At 37.2% G+C, this 19,573-nt stretch overlaps 1 protein-coding gene across 1 annotated transcript; it reads left to right on the plus strand.

Annotated features, from left to right (window-relative positions):
- Positions 1 to 1,042: 1,042 nt before the first annotated feature.
- Positions 1,043 to 19,378, plus strand: si:dkey-37g12.1 (atrial natriuretic peptide receptor 1). Its single transcript, XM_056738506.1, is given in 28 exon segments — positions 1,043 to 1,059; positions 2,459 to 2,554; positions 3,168 to 3,362; positions 4,987 to 5,108; positions 5,464 to 5,553; positions 5,664 to 5,809; positions 5,946 to 6,067; positions 6,189 to 6,335; positions 6,422 to 6,576; positions 7,038 to 7,191; positions 7,258 to 7,346; positions 7,436 to 7,574; positions 8,332 to 8,410; positions 8,991 to 9,087; positions 9,383 to 9,475; positions 9,638 to 9,715; positions 9,832 to 9,936; positions 10,682 to 10,753; positions 10,870 to 11,017; positions 11,345 to 11,497; positions 11,616 to 11,790; positions 13,939 to 14,082; positions 14,327 to 14,450; positions 15,749 to 15,817; positions 15,924 to 16,098; positions 17,310 to 17,408; positions 17,730 to 17,821; positions 18,198 to 19,378. Coding segments are annotated over 27 exon segments (3,195 nt in total). The 5' UTR covers positions 1,043 to 1,059; positions 2,459 to 2,484; the 3' UTR covers positions 18,261 to 19,378.
- Positions 19,379 to 19,573: the final 195 nt, after the last annotated feature.

The raw sequence follows: 19,573 nt of genomic DNA on the forward strand, positions 1-19,573 counted from the left end.
CTAAGACCATATACAACTTATTTTTTCTGCTATAATTATTACTCCCTCAAGTATACGGAGCTTTATCTCTGAGCTTTACACTGCCATCTACTGGTTGAATAACACCCATACACTGCTACTACATCGCTCTGTATTTGGTAGACTTTACTTGCTTTGTGCTCTCTTCGAAATTTAAACAGTGGTTCACCAACTTTATAATAAACTGATCCCCCATAGAGAACTTAGATTTTTCATGGACAAACATATTTTTGAAAAAAAAATGTTCACACATTAGCCCTTTTTTATCACTGTGTGACAAACTAGTCGGCTTTTTTAATGTCTTTAAAATGTATCAGGACTATAACAGAGGTATGTACATTAGGCCATTCCCACGAAGTACAGAACACGAGTGGCAGTATGGGGTGGCCTAACTTACTTTGACCTACGGAGCCCTTTGGTGTTGGGAAAAATATGACAGGGACGAGAGAAAATATTTGTAAGCTTTTGCGTTATCTCGCAAAACGTTTGCGTTCGTTCGAGAAACATTGCGTTGTCTTGCAAACATATTTGCGTTATATTTGCGTTATCTCGCAAAACATTCAGACGTCTTTTTATCCTGCTCCGTACATTAACAATGGAGCGGTTCATAGTACATTCCCGGACCTAAAACTCTTGAGCTAAACGTTGTTATAACACAAATAACATATCATTCCTAAAACAAGGATCAACAACCTAGTCTTCCTCAAAACGAGAATATAAATTGATCTCTATATGACCAGGCGAAACGGACAAGTCCAAATTAAGGGGCCGTAGGCAAAGTGACTGTAAATTCGAAAAGCGCTATTACAAAATAGTCATTAAGACCTTAAATATTACACACTGTAGTCTCACCAAAATTCAGATTACATATTAAAGGTACAGTTTGTAGAAATCGCCGCTAGAGGGCGCACGATCAAAACAACAACAATCGCGAAGCTTGATGACGCTTTGTGGAAGCGTGGAATGATGGGATATGTTGTCTTAAACTCCACCGCTGATACATCAATCAGACGGGAACGAGAAATCATGTTAGCGGTAGAGGTAATAACGTTTTATAAATGTTGCGTTTGATGAAATCTATTTATTTCATTATAATGAATTAGACCCGAGTAATGTAAGGTTATAAACTAAATTGTTAGTCATACATGTTACAGTAATTGTCCAATTCGATGGTGTGATAATACTGCGCAGTTTTAAGTGTTCAAATCAATTATAGTAAAAGTTATTTTGAACGTACCCAAATCATTTGCAATAATGCTAGATGGACCAACGGTAAAAGCTACTTCCGCATCTGTCTTCGACAGTGTCAAGCGGTTGCTACGACAGTAAAGGCGATTACAAAGGGTAACGCGGATATGACGCCATTGACAGGCGACTAAACAGACCGGTCCACTGTTTAGAATGGCGATTTTCTCAGGATTTAACAGTTGGAAACATTTGAGAGTAGTACTCAGCTGAAAAAAATATACAACATTGGCTAAGTCGTTTTTGGATATTTTACCTCAAAATTCTTATAAACTGTACCTTTAATACTGCCCTGCTGAATTTATTGATCTCAGGCGGGAGCCGGCTGAGACAAGAATGAAGGGATAATCTGTAAAGTGCAAAACCCGAAGATCAAGTGGCTACTAAAAATAGTAATTAACTTTAGTGCTACATACTGTAGTATAACTAGGCTCGATTTGTGGAAAATTAAGTTGAAGTTCATTGTTTATGTTACATAGAATGAGTTGTCATTTGTGTTATAAGAACGTTTAGCTCACAAGTTATTAGTCTGGGAATCTGCGACTATAGACCAATGTTTATGTTTGTAGCAAGTCTCAAACTCTGCCAGTAGGACATTAAACATGAAGTGTTTGACCGAACTCGCCAAATGTTTTGCGAGAGAACGCAAAAGTTTTGCGTGGGAATTAACGCAATGATTCTCGATGGAACGCCAATTTTTTGCGAGATAACGCAAAAGCTGTAAAAAATATTTTTCTTTTCCCTTTCAGATTTTCTCCACCCATGTCCCTAAAAGGGCCGTATGATGCAAATCGAAGTGTCTACAATTCAGAAAGTCTTCCTCTAAAGAAAATGGCTTTTGGAAAGTCAACGTTAGTTTTCAAACTACTGCGTCAACTATTTGAGATAATTACACCGAATTTCATATTGTATTTAACACTGAGACACAGCAAATGTCCCCCTAAAGCAGTTGTTTAATGAACCTCAATATTACAGTCACATAAATGTTTACAAACAAATGATAATATGTTTAATGTATTTAAACAGAAAGATATCCTATCACGTAAACACATATCATGTTTTTCCAGACGTGGACGTGAGAATTCCCATAGATGCCTCTACATCAGTGTTTTCTCATCTTCTTGTAAACAAACGTCAGAGAAGCACCAGAGCCTGAGATACATAAGAATATTAATGTGAGACCCTTGATTTACAGTCACTCTAGGGAGATCATTGCTTTGGATGGCTGGTTTCAGAGCAATACCATATGGCCATGGTTCATCATTGGAAGTGTTTCCCACCCCGGATACAGGTAGTTTTTTATACAAGATTGGATTCTTTCTTTGATTTATCTGAAAAGTTCCTGAATTGAAGCTGGATTAAAGCTGCAATGATTGGTGAGTTTTTAATGTTTTATTTATTTAGAGACTTTGTTGTATATTTGGAACTCATCTCTGTATTTTTTCCTTTAAAAGCTCATACAAGTCAATTTGCAGCAAACTGTTGTTTTTTTAATGTATGTCATAGCATTATAAAAAACATTTTACTTTATAGACTTTATATTATTATTTTTTGTTTCAGATCAATTGTTGTGGAACATGTTAGTTTATCTGAAGCTTTCATTCTTGTACACGTTTAGGGGAACTGACATACATCCAATAAGACAACCGTTTGGTTGAAGTAATTGTGGAAATGACTCAAATATAGTTCTGAGGAAAAGTCTAGCATTGTTTGTTTGCCATGTGGTTTCATATTTTTTGGACAACTTACCAACCTTTACATTTTGATATGTCAGCTACCATTTGAATGTTACTATTTAACATATACATATATATATATATATATATATATATATATATATATATTGATTAATATGTAAGTATTCCAAAACATAATTTTCCTTTTATGTGTAACATGTCACCTAGAGTTAAGAGAGCTTCTGTTAAGAGTTCCAGTCTCACTGGTTTTCTTGCTGGCTGTGGTTCCTCTCGGTCTGGGCACCAGATTTACTCTGTTGATCTCCATGCCCAATACATCCAGTCCTTTCAGCGCTGGCCGGATTGGGGCTGGAGCGCTTATTGCTATCACTGCTGCAAACAACAGTCCAGACCTCCTGCAAGGTCAGCAAACTTTTTGAAAAATTATAATCTTATGTTATCATATGGCAAATCTGTTCCACCATATAACTGCAGTAACTTTATAGATATTACCATTTTTTATGGTATTAATTAAAATATTGTATGAATTCATTTCAAATCGTCTTGGTTACGTATGTAACCTGAGTTCCCTTATGGAGGGAACAAGACATTGTGTCGAACTGTCAGGAATCTCTGGTGAAGCTATGACTGGCCTGGGCGTGTCAGACTGGGCTTTGAGCTTTCGCAAAATTGTAACCTCCCAGTGGATAGGTAGGTGATCCTAAAACTTTTGGAAAGGTGGAAAGCCTCTACCACCGGGAGTTTACAGGCGGGGCATTGTTTCTCTTAAAAGCGAGAAGCCGCCCAGTCAGAGGCACTGGGTAAGCATTATTTACTCAAAGGGGGAATGCGCTACAGAGACCACTTCCTGACGTAGGGAGGAGTTTAGTGGAGGTACCAGCATGATCTTGCCGTCAGGTGAGAGCTCATGGGAAAATGTGCGGACTGAAATAGTTTACAGCAAGGTGGAGGTCCACCTAGGCAAGGTCATGGGTTAACAAGGTGGGAACTAAGCATGAGGATATATCAGACGGAACCACCCGATTGGAGGGTTTACCATGTCCGGTAGCACTAGGTCCGGCTAGAGCTATCTGTTGATAACTCAGTTGTTACCCGTCCTAAGGGGCAACATGAGAATCACCGGGCCCAAATTCTAGGCAATCAGGGGACACGGAGAATGCTTGTAGGTCCCCTACCCTCTTGATGGAGGCGAGCGCCATCAGGAGAACCGTCTTCATCGTGAGTTGAGGAAGAGCGGCGTCTCCGAGGGGCTCGAAGGGGGGCCTCTTGAGGCCCGCCATGACCATATCAAGGTACAGCACGCACTCTCCCTTTTATATCCGGATATCCAATTCGCCAATTTCATTGGCCTTTTCTAAACTAGTCAGAAGTTGATAGGTTCTCAAGGGCGAACCCCACATGTTGGTTTCCACACAACATCAAGAGACATACGGAAATTAAAATAAACTTGCACTGCTGTTTAGAAGTTTGGAAACACTTATTGAAATTTTTAAGCTGAAGGTGTGTTTCAATGTTTTAAAATACATTTGTAGACAAAAAAGATTTTTAATTGCCAACAAATTAAAATAATTATATAATAATTTTAAAGATAAATATGTAGATGTTGTTATTCACAACATAATTCCTAGAGTTACAATTTTTCCATAGTTTTGATGCACAAAGGATTAATTAATAAAAGTATTGATTAATAAATGTTTAAATACTTTGAATAGTAGTGTATATATGCAAATAGATTTACAAAAATGCACTAGTAACAACATGTCAGATTTATTTTCTTGTTCTTGTAATATAATTGTAAAGAAATAAATACATAAATGCAAAAGAAAGATATTAATAAGAGTTCTTTACTTTTTAAAATTAAAATCTTGTTAAAATTAAACCATTGTTGTGGGACAAAGATGCTATATGGTAACATTTCCCAAACGTTTTCGTACTTTTGAAAATATCTCCTTAATAGCGTAAAGAACATTATATGAAGACAGTAAAGTAGGCCCATGATTAAAAATGCTGTTGAATGATTTGTCAGGTCATCAGCTGGACTATCATTATGTGGATGATGAATGCAGTGATCTGCGTGGCCCTGGCAAGATTGCGGCGCTTCACCATAGACACAAATACAGCGCTTTCATCGGACCTTCTTGCTCAAATGTATGTGATTTCATTAGCATCATTTCCTAGACAATTGCAGATCAAAACAAATATATAATTAAAATCCAGCAGACTGAAACTAAACGTGTCAGAAATAAAAATCACTCTCTGGCTATATCATTCCTCAGTCAGTGGACTGTCAAATGAAGATAGCCGTCCTCTTACAGAGCACAGTTTTAATTAAAGCTTAAACTCCACTTTTATCGCATTGAAAGGGCATCCAAAGGTTATCACGGAAATAATTATAATTTCTTTTGTCACGCGATATTATTATCACAAGACTATGAATTATGAAATGTTAATTTAGTAGGAAAATAGAAAAATGGCATCCTGTTCTAATCATTTGCTATTTAAGGTTTGTGCAGTGACTGCGAAACTAGCGGCATATTGGAACATTGCTGTCATCAGTCCCATATGTGCCCATCAACAGTTTCTTGATAAAAAGGTCAGTTGTTATGTGCATGATGTAACATGAATATGCTTGTGTTGCACCTTCTGCATCTTGTTTCCCAGCTGCTAAGTGTCTCTTTCTTTGTTTGGCTCCATTGACCTCAGGCCTTCCCAACAATAACAAGAGTGTTTGGACCTTTTACAAAACTGGGAGCTTTCTTTGTGGAGATCTGTAAAAGGTTTGGCTGGCAGCACATTGGCATCATTTATGACAGCAAGCCGGCATGGAATATTCCAGCTGAGGGAATCAGGTGTGTCGATGAAACTATTATAATACTTCCAAATCTTGTCTGCTTATTTGTAGCTGTGCTTTTTATACAATTTTCTTTTTAATACATGCTGTGAGACGAAACACTAAATTTTGTTTTATTTCATTTTTCTCCATAGGCTCCAAGCAGAACATAATAACATCACAGTGGCCAAATATCTTGAAATAGGGGTCTCTGGCCCCCAAGACTCCTCGTCGACCTGTTCCCAAATCTTAAATGAGATCACCCTAGTGTCTCGCAGTAAGACAAATCTCATCTGTATGTCAACTCTATGTGCCACAATATTGCATCATTGCCCCATACAATCTCCTAAAAACTGTCCGAAAATAATAAAACAGTACAGACTTTTTTGCACCTACAGTTATTGTGATATCAGCGCGTGGAGAGGTGGTCCGCCGCTTACTGATTGAAGCTCACAAGAAAGGCCTGACCAACGGAGATTTCGTTTTCTTCTGTTTTGAACCATATAGGCTTAAGAAGTCATTTGGGAATTTTGACTGGAAACAAGGTGTTACATAACCAAGAAGCTTCATAAAATATGACAAAATACCAATGCATTTTGATATTATTAATGCAAAATTGTCTTATTCCCAGGTGATGAATTTGACTTTGTGGCAATGGAAGCCTATAAGGCCCTGTTTTTCCTGTCTCTGTATAAACCTGATGATGAACAGTACCAGGCTTTCTCAGAGAGCGTCAAAAGAAGATCCAAAAAAGACTTTGGCTACACATATTCCCATTATGAAAAGGTGGGTGTAGATGTTATAGATAAACAACAGTAGAGTAGAGACAAATATGCCACAATGTGTCAATTTGAAAAATTAAATAGACTGAAAATGTGACAAAAATGACTGGTGTTCCCCATAGCTGTTTAATGGATGTCAAGTTGTATATGAAAAAGCAACAGTAAAGAGGCAGATCTGCTCGGGTTGCATGTTCTCAGGGTCTCATGAAAACACTCAACATGATTTTACTGGTACAGTTACCGAGAAAAATAGTGATGAAAACTCTAACCCTAGAAATCCTTGAATCTTCAAGTAAAGAAAAAAATAGAAGAGTCACCCATAAGAAAAGATAATTTTATAAATATTATGCATATAGTAGTCTTTTAAGTACATTGAAATGACTTTTAAATAATCACTTTCTGTCAAATACAATGCTGGTATGATGCATTTTAATAACACTATTATACATGTTATTGGGTGTACAGGTATCAGTGCTAGCAGCTATAGCCCATGACAGTGTTTGGCTCTACGTTCAGGCGTTAAACGAAACCTTGGCAGAAAATGGAGACCCATACGATGGCTTTGCCATCACCAGAAGAATGTGGAACAGAACCATCACAGGATAGTAGAGCTTCCTATGTGGTTTGGTTTTGCCTGAAGCACATCCTGCATAATTCTTTATTTTATTATGCTGTATGCATACAGGCATCCAAGGAGAAGTAACTATGGATGCAAGTGGAGATCGTGAGTCAGCATACATGATGAAAAAACTCCAAGGTGGAAACCAGTTTCAGGTGAGATGGTTGCGTATGCTGTTTATACAACCAATTCAATGAATCTTCTATTCTAAATCACATTTGTTAGTGAACCTGCTTTTTTACAGATCCTTGCTAACTATTTTGGGACTGATAAAAAATATATGCCAGTGAAAGGGGTTTACATAGACTGGCCTGGAGATCGGACAAGTCCACCCAAAGACTCTCCGGACTGTGGCTTTAGAGGAGAACTCTGTGTCTATCTAGGTTATAATACATTTCATTAAATCACTACAACATTTTCTGAAGAATTAAAAATAAATCAGACAAACATGTGAGACGAACAGTTGTTCCCTCACCAAAAATGAAAATAAATCAGAGCAATGTTTAGGCTACAAGCTGGCGGGGGGAATGTATATGAACATAAAAGCGTACTGTTTTGTTTAACATACTTATTGAAAATGGAACCTAAACCAAAATATAAAATAACATGCAAATTATTTGTAGTTTTGGTTTTATATTAGAGTTCAAACTCAAATTAACAATGTCACTGTTCAGCAACTCTGTTTCCAGCAGGGGGCACCAAATTCCCACTTTAGCCTTTACACAAGTCCATTAAACTCTACCATCACACACAGCTTTCTCATTCCCTATCCTTGTCTTGTGGCATTGCCCCATTCTTCCTCTTTGATTAAAAATAATGTCTTCAATAATGTACAATGCCTTAAAGACTCCAATCTCCCAACTCAACAACAATATAGATTTTTTAGCAATCCCCCGACGGGATCTCCCCAGGGCTAACAGGTAGACATAATAAAGTCTGGACAGACTTACACAAATAATAATTATTTTATCAGAATGCTGAATAAGTGACTGGATATGTTTCATATTGCACTGTAGAATTACCTCTGGCAATATATGGTTTCCTTTATTATACTTCAAAAAGTTGGACATTTTTTAGTGTTGACACCAAGTGAATGTTATGATTGTCTACCTACTAATGAGTAATGTATGTTTTTATCAGACCGAAAATTCTTTATTGCTTTGGGCATTATTGCTGGCTTGGTGACCACAGGGACTCTCACAATCTATGTTTTGTACAGGTATTTATCATATTTTTAATAACACAAGTATTAAATTTTTGATTACGTGTGTTTTTTTATCAGATCGTATGTTTAGTAACTTACTTTTTTAAATCGCTGTTTTATTGGATGGCAGAGTCAAGCTCAGACATAAATAAATTGAAAAGCAATGCAACTGTGCCTGAACTTCATCAATGACCTACACGTGAATACTATGATATGTATAGATTTTGATTCCTTTAAAAAGATGCTGTTTCCAGAAGGAAAAATATTTTAACAAAAACGTATCAAAATAATTATTTTTTCCTTTAAGAACTTGGAAATTGTTGTATGGTACAAATGTGATTTGTGTAGGATGTATGCCAATTGCATGCTATAAAGAATTTATTTGGTATTTATAATGAATTTCTGTTGATTTAATAGTTTAACGGATGTCAGACATACTTCAGACTAAATATTAGAGCTGACCTCATTTGAGTCAAGCTCTCTGCAATTCTCTTATCACTGGCTTGCAGGATTGTAAGACTAAATAGTTGCTTTGTTGACACGAGTCTGTGTATTTTCTCTAGATGTCAAACTATTATTATTTTTGTATTAACAGGAAGAATAAACTCCAGGAAGACGCTGCCAAGATGCTGTGGGAAGTCAGTTCTGCTGATGTCATTATGATGGAACACCACTCCTTGAATATGCCAAAGGTTTAGACCCCCTTAGTATGAAAAGGCCACTCTTTTGTGTCACAGTTTACTTTACAATATCATTGTGATTAAATAACAAACAAATACTAAAAGTAATTCTAAGAGTAATAAACAAGTTTATGTCATATTTGTCCTGTAAAAAAGTCCATTAATCAAAATGTAAAAAGTATGTTTCATGCACACTCACTTGTGCACGCACGCACACACTCACACACCCACCCACGCATGCACACACACACACACACACACACACACACGCACACACAATATAGTAAAATGTTCCTTTTTGATTTAGTCCTGCAGGTCTAAATCCATTCAGACATCTTTGGAGTCCATCATTAGCACCATGCAGGACAGGGCATCTGAACAAAGAACTGCAGTCTACAAAGTAACATTGTCTTAAAAGTAACACTATATTACCGGTTTACGTAATACACTATATATTGTACAATACATTATTTTGACACAATATCATAATTTGTGACAACTAACAAAAGTTAGTTGCATGACTCACCAAGTGACCTCAATTTTCTTTCCTCTCTGGATCAAGGAAACAGTTTGTTCTGTTTACTTTTTGAATGTGAAGAACATTCATCTGAACAGCAAGCTGCTGACTGAGCTTAAACAGGTGAAACTTGTTTAGAACATTGACAACATTGCATTTCCCAATCTCAATCTATAATCAGATGCGACTCAGCCAGACCTATACAGACCTATAGGCATGTGCTTGTGTGTGTTTTACAGTGCAGAGATCTGACACACTATAATATTTGTAAATTTATTGGAGCTTGCCTGGAGACCCCTCAATCTTTCATTCTCACAGAGTATTGCCCTAAAGGAAGCCTGCAGGTACAACCACGACGCCAAGATAAATTCTTTTTTTCTTAAAGTTACTGAAAAAATGTACTTTCTTGACTTATTGGTATAAAAATTATATATATATAATTTGACCCTGGACAACAACACCAGTCTTGTGGATACATTTTTCTAAATTGAGATTTTTACATCATCTGAAAGATGAATAATTAAGCTTTGTATTGATGTATGAGTTGTTAAGGATAAAACAACATATGCTGGAGATACGGACGTTTATAACTCTGGAATCTGAGGGTGCAAAAAAAATCTAAACATTTTTAAAATCACTTTTAAAGTTGTCCATCAGTAGCAGGCCATCCATTCACAAAAATAACGTTTTTATATATTAAGGGTAGGGAATTTACCAAAATCTTCATTTTTACTTAATATTCTAATGATTTTGCCATAAAAGAAAAATCCATAATTTTGATGAGGCTTTTACTAAAAATGTTCCCATGCTACTTAAGACTGGTTTTGGGATCCAGGTTCACATATATAATATCCTGAACATAATCAAATGCAAATTCTTTCTTCTCATGGCCGAACATCTGCACCTTAAATGTGACAGATGTTTTTGATTGTAGAATTTCGACACTTCAGCTTTTCAAGACCTAATTTTTATTTCTTATACCTATTTTGTAAACGCACTGTTATATAATATGCTTTATTCTATATTACTATATAAGTGTTTTGCTCATTCATGTGAATTGAGATATGGTTTCCTATGCAAATTTTGCAGGACATTTTGAAGAATGACTCTATCAAGCTGGACTGGAACTTTAAGTATTCCCTCATGTCGGACATTGTAAAGGTCATTGTGTTTTTGTGTGTGTTATTTTGCAGTTTAAATTGATTTTGCCTAAAGTAGTGGATAAATGTATAATGATGGATAGCAGTAGTGATAAATAGAATGTGGCTTTGGTCTAGGGTATGGACTATTTGCATCACAGTCCTCTGCACTCTCACGGTAACCTCTCTTCATCCAGCTGTGTGGTGGACAGTCGCTTTGTCTTGAAGGTCACCGGTTTTAGATTTAGTTCATTCAGGCTTTCAGAGAATGAGGACCCCTGGACCGGTGAGCATATTCAATTCATTTAGCAGCATGATATTATGTTTGTGACTGTGTGCTCGATGAAGGAGTTTTTAAAACATTAGGCGAATGGAGACTACTTTGAATTAGTGTGTTTTTTTAGAGTAGCTTTACTCCAATTCCGTCTGAAATGTCCTTCTTAAAATGTTTGGTTACATATGGCAACATATTACATGTATAAAAAAATTATTTTAATGACTTTGCCCCTTTTTGTAAACTTGCACACATAGCTCGATATTTTAACGTTATGTGTTAAACACAGTCAGATTTAATAAGTACTTCAATGTTCTGCTTCTGTGTTTGCTTTCTAAGCTCTGCTATGGACGGCCCCGGAGCTCCTGAGGCAGTCCATGCCTGCAAATGGTACACAGAAAGGGGACGTCTACAGTTTTGGCATCATCGCTCAAGAAGTTGTATATCGCCGAGGGCCTTTCTACATCCCCGGCTGTCCATTCAGTGCTAAAGGTATGATGATACGCTCCATAACCCCTTAGGAGCCTCAAAAACAGCTTTCTTTTTTGAAAGACCCCAAGTGAGAACAGCTTCAGATGGAAACAGGATTGTTTGATCTTTTCTTTCTCAGAGATTGTGGAGAGGGTCAGAATGGGGGGCTGTAGCCCTCTGAGGCCGCACACAGACTGTGGCGAGTGTGAAGCGGAGCTGGAAGATCTTCTGAACATCTGCTGGAGAGAAAAGTCTGCAGAGAGACCAGACTTCTCTTTTCTTATGACTGCCATCAAGAAACTCTGCCCGAATGGGTTTGTAGTGCAACAGGACACAGGACATGCTCATATTTTTTGGGAGTATATGTATTCCTTGGGAATCGAACCCATGTCTTTGGCGTTGCCACTATCATACTTTTCCAGTTGAGTCATGCACAAATGAAACAGTATTTGATTGGCAGATGATGATTGGCGCTTGCATATCGCTGACCAAACAGAGAAAGAAACAACTTTTATGGTCTTCACTGCACGCTGTTCTTTTATTGGAGTTCTGTTGATATAATCTTCCCTACTTGTAAAGTCCCATTCCCAAGTCAAGTCTGATTTAAAGCACTTTCAACAAACAGCGCTGAGACATCAGCTTTACATGAACGCAACCTCGTCCATTTGCTCTCTCTTGACATGAAAGCAGTGGCACACAGTACACTTCCTTGTTGTACTCTTTTCAGCTCTAAGCGAAGGTAGTTGTGACTAATGAGCACTTTTGCGGTAATAAATAAAAGCAGAGCAGAGACACAAAGGCTCATTAATTATACTTACAGATGACAGGGCTTAATAAGGTATACAAACAAGCACAGTATGAGAACTCTGGGGACCAATGACACACAGCCGAGCAAGCACAGGGCCCCGTGAGAGCAACACTGTCAATGCGTATCACACTGAACATCTATTCTGGTCTTGGAGAGAGAAAGATAGATAGAGAGAGAGAGAGAGAGAGAGAGAGAGAGAAAGAAAAAGGAGAGCGAGAGAGAATGACAGGGAACAATATGAGGAGAATTAACATACAACAAATTCCGTCCCATATGGCTATTTTTGCCACCATGACCAGGAAAACATAGTTAGCAAAGATGATTTTACAGGCACTTTTATTACTGCTCATAGTTAATAGTGAAATTATGAACAGATATAAATATAGACAATAAATGGTTGCAATACCGACATCATTAAGACCTAAATTTTGGTTTTGGGTACTTTTCATAATGAATTACAGTTTCCTTTAACGTTGAAGATTTACACAACTCATTTCAAGGACCTGAATATCATAAACCATGTACTTGCATGTCATTTACAGCCATCTAAACACCCTAGCAACCACGTAGCAACCAAATCACAACCTGTTTCAACACTAGCCCTGCATCCGAAACGCCTACTTCCATACTATAAAGTAGGCAAAAATAAGTACGAGTCACGAATATGCTCGAAACGTCAGTTTGCAACATAAAAAAATAGGTGAAAAATACCCGGATTGACTACTGCTTTCTATGAGATTCGTGACAGTGGATCGGACGCAAACCTATCCATCCCATGATGCCACGGGTTAAATTTTTTAAGTATATCAAATCAAAGTATGTGAAAACTTAAAGCCGGTTGTCCGTTTTCAATGTTGGTGCCAATAAATGAGCATTTGGGTCACATGACCATAAAACATGGCAGATGCAGTATGTCAAAAATGTATTCATACTACTCATACTTTATAGAACGTACTGTTTTAACGGCCAATACATATGGCTTTCACAGTATGCGATTTTGGACGCAGTGTATTTGTGTGTCTCAATCAGCTCCCTTGTTCAGTAGTCAGGGCACTGATCAGGGAGTCTGGAATTTTAAGGGCTGTCTCATTTGCAAAATCCTTCCAGTGCACTGAAACGTTCGCTCCTTCAAAATTCCCACAATGCACCGCAAAATAACACGGAGCATCGATTCTGTTACTATGATGATGATGTTACTATGTGAAATTAAATGACCACTTTTAAAGCCGTTTAACCAAAATCGCACAAGCCAACTCAATTAACTTCACAAAAGCAGTAAAAAATACTTAAATGTTAAATTTATTAATCAATCAAATTTGTACACGGATATTAAACAGAAGAATTGAAGTGTTTCTCCTATGTGCCTCAACCAGTGTTCAAAAATAAAGTTTAGGTTAGGGTTAGGTAAAATCAAAGTTCTCTCATTCTCTCATATGTTTACAGCCTTGCCCTTCCTTACATGGTGGCACTGATGGCTTTGCAGCCATGAGGCATCTCTGTATTTCTATGGTCAGCGCTGTGTGTTTGTATTATATTTGTTGTATACTGTATCTGTATGTGGGTACATGTTGTTGCCTTGAATTGTCACTGAGTTAATAATATAAAAGCAAAATAGAAATGGGTTTTCATCTGGTTGTATATGTGTGTGTTTTAGGGGTTCGGAGAACATTCTAGATAACCTGCTTTCCCGCATGGAGCATTATGCGTGTAATCTCGAGGAGATAGTCAGCGAGCGCACCGCTCAACTTCAGGAAGAGAAGAAGCGGGCAGAGGGTCTACTCACGCGGATGTTACCACGGTAACGCACCACTCCACATTATACTGTAACCATAAAAATGCTGATCAGAACCTACCTACGCATTATCTTTGCCCTTTAAATCCTGTTTTTTGTCTTTCTTGCTTTATGTCTGTCTTTTCTGTTACTGTCATGCTACTAAATATTTACCTGCACCTGGCCTAACAACGGGCCTACGTGACTAGACCTGTAATGATCATTACATTGCCTTCCATTTTTAAAAGTCCACATCTTGGCTTATTTTTAGATCCGTAGCTGTGCAGCTCTTGGAGGGAAAGACAGTGACAGCCGAGACCTACGACTGCGTCACAATCTATTTCAGTGACATCGAAGGTTTCACCGCCATGTCAGCTTCCCTCACTCCAATGCAGGTGAGGATACATGTCGGAGAGGTTTCTTCAAATAATTTGCCAGCAACTTTTACATGGATTTTGGAAACAAATGAGGGTTTTTCTACAACAGGGTTTTTTTTTTTACTCAACCAATATAGTTTGATCTAACTAATTTGTATGTGTTTATTGTTCAAGCACAATTTAAATGTGTAATACTGACATAAATAGGCGACTCTTTGACATAACTTATTCCATTTGTGTTGGGATAACCTGAATCATTTTCATTGACAAACTGAAATTACACGGTATACTGAGTCCCCAGCATGCATTGCCCTTGTGACTGGATTTAGAAAATAATATAAATTTAATTCAAAATTAAATGTTATTTTATGTGTGTTTTTGTGCAGGATGAAAGATAAGGAGTCTTGTTAGTGTTTACTGTTCTATAGTGTTGAAATTCAGAAGATTTTCTGTTGTCTGGGATTTTAGAGGGGTAACCATAATGGTGAAGGGTAAAGATTTTACTTAAGTTGAGGACGAGCACGTATATGTATTCATGGTCATGCAGTAAACTATCGGTGCTTCCTGCTAGCACCATACATTTCATCTTCCTTACTTCACTAAGCATTCATATTTTATTGATTCAACACAAATTATTACATTAAGCTGAAATTAATTCAGATGAGTTGATAAACTTAAATTGGGTGAATTGTCTGGACAAGTAAATCTTAAATTCGAATAAATCAATTCAATTTTGTGGAAATGTGTCATAAAAAAATGTGTTAATCCAACAACAATTTTTTTTGAGTGTAGAAATGTACGATTTTTCTACATACTGCGTTTCCATTTGTACATAAATTTCAAATGTACATTTCTTTTACTGAGATTCGAAGGAACATTAACAGAGATTTAAAGTAACCACAGTCCAGCTTCTATAATAAAAAGACCCGCACTAGCATATCAACAATGTGTGTGTGCGTGTGTGTGGGTGGTTTGTTGTAAGATCAAATGCAGTGTAAGCCCTGTCAGCTCTAAAATGGCTCTCACATATCCCATGTGACCTCTTGGCATTACAAGGTGACATGGCACAAGTGCTGAAATCTCCTTTCAGTCACGAATACCGGGCTTCTGTTAGCATAGGTGCTGGCTCGCTACCTCATCTCAAAGTGGAAATAATACATTCACATGAGTTTATTTCAGGATCTTCCAGCCGAACCCCAATGGAAAACCATTGTCACCATTTGGAAACTTTTCATGTCTGAACTTGTGTGTCTGTATATATTTATCCGTCCAGGCTGACAGCTATAAACTGACCGTTGTCGTTTCTTTTCTTGTAGGTTGTTAATGTGTTGAATGACCTGTACACATATTTTGACAATATCATCGACAATCACAATGTATACAAGGTATAACTAGAATGCACACTCACCCAGCGTGAAGACGTATGACGTGCCTGTGAGACGTATCAAAATTCGAATGGGCTGCTTTACATGTATGTTTCTCTGTATCCAGGTAGAAACCATCGGTGATGCTTATATGGTAGTGTCGGGCCTGCCTATAAGAAATGGACTCGACCATGCGAAGGAAATTGCTAGAATGTCAATAGCTATAGTTCAGGGCATGAGGAGTTTCCACACTCTACATGTACCTCAACAGCAGCTGAGGGTTCGCATTGGAGTCCATTCAGGTAATGACTGGAGAGTGAACAGGTTTTGGGTGTCCTATGTTAAACGGGCCTTTTTACATTTTCTTTTGTCGGTGAGAGCCACTTTAAGAAATTTGGTAATTTTTGAACATGAAAAAGCATTCAAGTACGTGAATACAGGCTGTGTAGCTAAAATTTCCACATTCATAGTGAGAAGGAGCTTCACACTTACCCATAATGCTGTGCCATACAGCAGTGATCATTAATGTTGCAACAACTTAGGTCGAAATAAGCAACTCTCAAAGGGGCCAGAGTTTTGCTCTGAAGACATAGCTGCCAATGATAAATATGTTAGTGGGGGTTGTAAATAAGCAAGGGCTTAGAGATGCCTTATAGCTCTGCAGATACATTGTTAAATAGATTGGTAAAATCTTGGACAGCTTACTGTGAATTGCAGAATATATTCTTCAAGGTTGATTCTAAATTAGTTGGTCATACATTTTGAGAAGCTTGGTCCAGAAGGGAATTTTTCGGCAAAGCTGAGACATGAAGTAGCAATGATCAAAATGTTCTCATTTTATTAAAGGGATAGTCCATCCAAAAATGAATGACTCATCCTAACGTTGTTCCAAACCTGTATAAAAACCTGTATAAAATCTCTATTTTGCTAAAATGTTAGCACCTGAGATTTCGGGGATACCATTTCGTTTCATTCTGTGAACTACTAACAATATTTGTCCTAAATTTCATATATATTTTTTCTATTTGCAATTATTTGCAGAAAATGAGCACTGGAGAAAAATGTCAAAATAACAAAACATTTCTTCAAAGACTTCAAATACTGCAAAGAAAACAAGCTTATATTTATTTATATTTATGTGATAGCCTCTATTTTAATCACAGTTTTCATCTGTCTTATCATGCTGCCAGTCTTTCACATTGCTGTTTGATGACTTTTGCATTATTTATTTACATATACAGTTAATTTTTCAGTTGCACATACTGGTCTCCTTGTGCAGTGATTTAAACTTTCTTAGGCTTTTTTTGATCAATTGAAATGAAGTGAAGAATTTTACATTGTATGCACCTGAATAACGCATATTAGTTTCACATATACTTAAATTCATTGATACGTTGATTGACTATGTGTATATTAAAACTATTTTGAAACTATTAAAGAATGTACACAAACAATGAACAGATTTTCCATAGTATCCATTTCTTAAAAATACCGTGCATGTTTCATGTTACAGGGCCCTGTGTCGGCGGTGTTGTGGGTCTGAAAATGCCACGCTACTGTTTATTTGGAGACACTGTGAACACTGCCTCTAGAATGGAGACACATGGATTACGTAAGATTACTCGTGAATGACGTCCTGACAGGACTTTAAAGATGTCAGAGAAGCATTTCAAATGAAGTGTGAAAGATGCTGCGGTATACTGTAATGTCACTGCACTGACCTCCCTGTTGAAAAGATCAGCCGGTCATCAGTTCATATTTTCTGTAGTTCATTGTGTATTTAGTATTCATGCTGGACAAAGCTGGTCTTTTCTGGAGGGTTGATACATTTTTTATCAGCTTTTGTTTGTAGCGAGATATAATGTTGGAGGATCAAAATGTCATTTACATAACACACGTATGAGAATCATGACATTAACATGACTTTCTCCAGCACTGAAGATCCACGTGAGCAGTTCTACCAAGACTCTCCTTGACACCTTCAAGACATTCCACTGTGATCCGAGAGGTGACATCCACATAAAGGTACAGCGTTTCTGTCACCTTATCTGTTCGTCATTACCACATCATTATCACCATAATTGGTTCTTTTTACACGCTTGATGTGAATTTTAGCATCAGTACATTACTTGCGTTAACAGTGACAAATCCATTTCATCACAAAACCCTTACTGGAACCTGTTAAGCAAATGACATCATCATCTGTAAACATGTAAGGCAATTAAACATTCATAACCGAAACATCATTACACAGAAACATCATTTCTGAAAGAGTGGAAATATTTATTCGGTAATGAGGTACAGCTGGTAAGAAACTAGAAATAGATCTCGATGGCTTTATCCTAACAACAGTCTTGAAGAATCTGAACTGCACGCACCTCTTTGTTCTTTTCCATTTCAGGGAAAGGGCTGGTTGAGGACGTTCTGGCTTTTGAGGGAAGATCCAATTCAGATGTCTCGCTAAACACGTTTACCTTCTTTTGTCACTTTTTAGTTGAATATAACTGTGTTGAAATAGTGGGATTATAACAACTAGTCCTATTGAGTGAACACACAAAAAAGCTTCTTTTTGTCCCTGTTGAACAGAAACTGCATTTACTGGGTTAGGTATGTTTTGGTGATGGTTTAACCAGCTTAAACCAGCTAAGTACAGCACATGACCAGTTTAAACCAGCATCAAAACATAACAAACCAGAATATGCAGTTTTTTTCAACAGGGTTATTGTGTCTAAAAATGGGCAGTTGCTCACAAGTTGCTAAAGGCGACTTCATCATTTGTGGAGACGTTAGACATCATCACGGATATAAATCTCACAAGTAATTCAATAAGGGCACAACTTTCTAAAAATGAGAATGGAGGATACATTCACTGAGCAATTTACACGTTGAAAAAGGTCGAAGGTTTGGTGGTGGTGACATTGATATCGAGTGACTGTAGAGTAGTCCGTTTATAGCCTCATGTTAGCTTTTTACTTCTGGCATTTGTATGTAGGCTTCAAAAGTAACAAATGTTGTGTTCATTTGTTAATATTATCTTGACAGACAATATGTGTAAACAATAAGCCTTTGTTATTCACAGAGCTTCTTTTTATGGGAAAACTTACTTCTCGCCTGGCCTACAAAAATATGTCATCTTTAAAATAATAACAACTTTGATAAGTGAACCAACGTTTTGAGAACTTTAAAGGAATATTTCAGCCAGAGAACGCTGTTATCAATTGGTCACTCTTGTGTTGTACATGTATGACTTTGAGGTTTAGAATGACATGGCGCTGAGTAAATGATGACAGAGTTTAGATTTTTGGGATAACTCTGCCACAGTATAAATAGCAATGTGTTTTTTGCAGACTGTCAAAATGATATTTTCCAAATTAGTTGTGGGAGATGCACTGCAGCTCCTTGTGGTTTAGTCAGAGCTTTAATTTCACAATTGTAATAGCTATTCAATAGCAAGTCACTTAGACTTTGTTTAGCCAACATCAAAACAATCATATATGTGTAAAAAAAAAATTATTCAACAATTCTTCTAGGGGTTGTTTGCGTATTGATTTCCAAACATTTATCAATCTTTTAACCCTACAAATAAAGTTATCTTATCACTCCAACTGATAACCCTGACTGTATTCTATAATTGGTTACCTGTACGGACCAAGGACTGCTCAGAGTAGGACATTATATTAATAGCCCTTCCATTTCACAGTTGACCCCCGATGATTCATAGCCCCCTCTGGCCGTCCGCGCTTTCTCTAAAAGCCCTTAACTGTTGTGCCGTGTTGA

The sequence above is a fragment of the Triplophysa dalaica genome, chromosome 2 (assembly GCF_015846415.1).
Source record: "Triplophysa dalaica isolate WHDGS20190420 chromosome 2, ASM1584641v1, whole genome shotgun sequence".
NCBI classification, from domain to species: Eukaryota; Metazoa; Chordata; class Actinopteri; order Cypriniformes; family Nemacheilidae; genus Triplophysa; species Triplophysa dalaica.